Genomic DNA, 1,585 nt, shown 5'->3' with positions numbered 1-1,585 from the left:
TGTAGAATGCAGACAAGTCCTCGGAAGACCTATGAGCAGAGCCCTACCTGTCCCATCAGACTCAGTCAGTGCAAACCAGAGCTCCAGACTGGTGGATGCACTAAGGTACTGAAAGAAAGGAGATAGGGAATGTGTGTTTGGGGGGTGGAGAGGCCAGGGAATAGGAAAAGCTTTGATCAGAGCAGTCCTAACTTGTGACTGTGCTTTCCTCCTGCGGAAGTAGTTCAAGAACTAAGGGATCACATGTCCAACGGCAGCTCCATCACCCAGTTCCTCCTCCTGGCCTTCGCAGACACGCGGGAGCTGCAGCTCTTGCACTTCTGGCTCTTCCTGGGCATCTACCTGGCTGCCCTCCTGGCCAACGGCCTCATCATCACTGCCATAGCCTGCGACCACCGCCTGCACTCCCCCATGTACTTCTTCCTCCTCAACCTCTCCCTCATTGACCTGGGCTCCATCTCCACCACTGTTCCCAATTCAATGTCTAATTCCCTCTGGGACACCAGGACCATCTCCTATTGGGGTTGTGTTGCACAAATATTTCTTTTTTCTTTCTTGATTGTAACAGAGTACTGTCTCCTCACCATCATGGCCTACGACCGCTACGTTGCCATCTGCAAACCCCTGCACTACGGGACCCTCCTGGGCAGCAGAGCTTGTGTCCACATGGCAGCAGCTGCCTGGGCCAGTGGGTTTCTCAATTCTCTCCTGCACACGGCCAATACATTTTACATCCCTCTCTGCCATGGCAATGCTGTGGACCAGTTCTTCTGTGAAATACCCCAGATCCTCAAGCTCTCCTGCTCACATTCCTACCTCAGGGAAGTTGGGCTTCTTCTGGTCAGTGCCTCTTTAGCATTTGGCTGTTTTGTGTTCATTGTTGTGTCCTATGTGCAGATCTTCAGGGCCGTGCTGAAGATTCCCTCTGAGCAGGGACGGCACAAAGCCTTTTCCACGTGCCTCCCTCACCTGGTTGTGGTCTCCCTGTTTGTCAGCACTGCCATGTTTGCCTACCTGAAACCCCCTTCCATCTACTCCCCACTCCTGGATGTGGTGGTGGCAGTTCTGTACTCAGTGGTGCCTCCAGCAATGAACCCCCTCATCTACAGCATGAGGAACAAAGAGATCAAGGATTCCCTGAGGAAAATATTTGAAGACATACTATTTCAGCATCGATAAGGTACCCATACAGCTTACAAGACTCCCAAGTTATCTCAGGAAAAGTCTGTCTTTTGTTCCTGTTTTTTTTTTAATAGCTGTGATAATACTATTTGCAATAAAATAGTAACATTTATCCCACTTCTTGACTCGGAACATTTTTTTTCTGAGCTACTGTCCCAATGTACTGTGATGTAACCCACCGAAGCAAGCAGCTCAACACTACATAGCCGCTCGCTCACTCCCCCACAGCAGAGTAGAAGAGAATTGGAAGGGTACAAGTGAGACATCTCGTGGGTTGATATAAAGGTAGTTTAATAGGCACAGCAAAGGCTGTGTGCACAATCAAAACAAAATAAGGAATTCATTTGCTGCTTCCCCGGCAGACAGGTGTTCAGTAATCTCCAGGAAACCAGGGCTTCATCAC

General features: G+C 49.7%; 1 protein-coding gene across 1 annotated transcript; it reads left to right on the top strand.

Annotated features, from left to right (window-relative positions):
* Window positions 1-243: 243 nt before the first annotated feature.
* On the top strand, window positions 244-1,278 carry LOC147596631 (olfactory receptor 14C36-like). Its single transcript, XM_086769653.1, has one exon. The coding sequence runs from the start codon at window positions 244-246 to the stop codon at window positions 1,177-1,179; it is 936 nt and encodes a 311-aa protein (XP_086625779.1). The 3' UTR covers window positions 1,180-1,278.
* The last annotated feature ends 307 nt before the right edge of the window (window positions 1,279-1,585 follow it).

Source organism: Chlamydotis macqueenii, chromosome W (assembly GCF_036417535.1).
Source record: "Chlamydotis macqueenii isolate bChlMac1 chromosome W, bChlMac1.mat, whole genome shotgun sequence".
NCBI classification, from domain to species: Eukaryota; Metazoa; Chordata; class Aves; order Otidiformes; family Otididae; genus Chlamydotis; species Chlamydotis macqueenii.
This window is presented reverse-complemented; position numbering and strand designations above follow the sequence as displayed.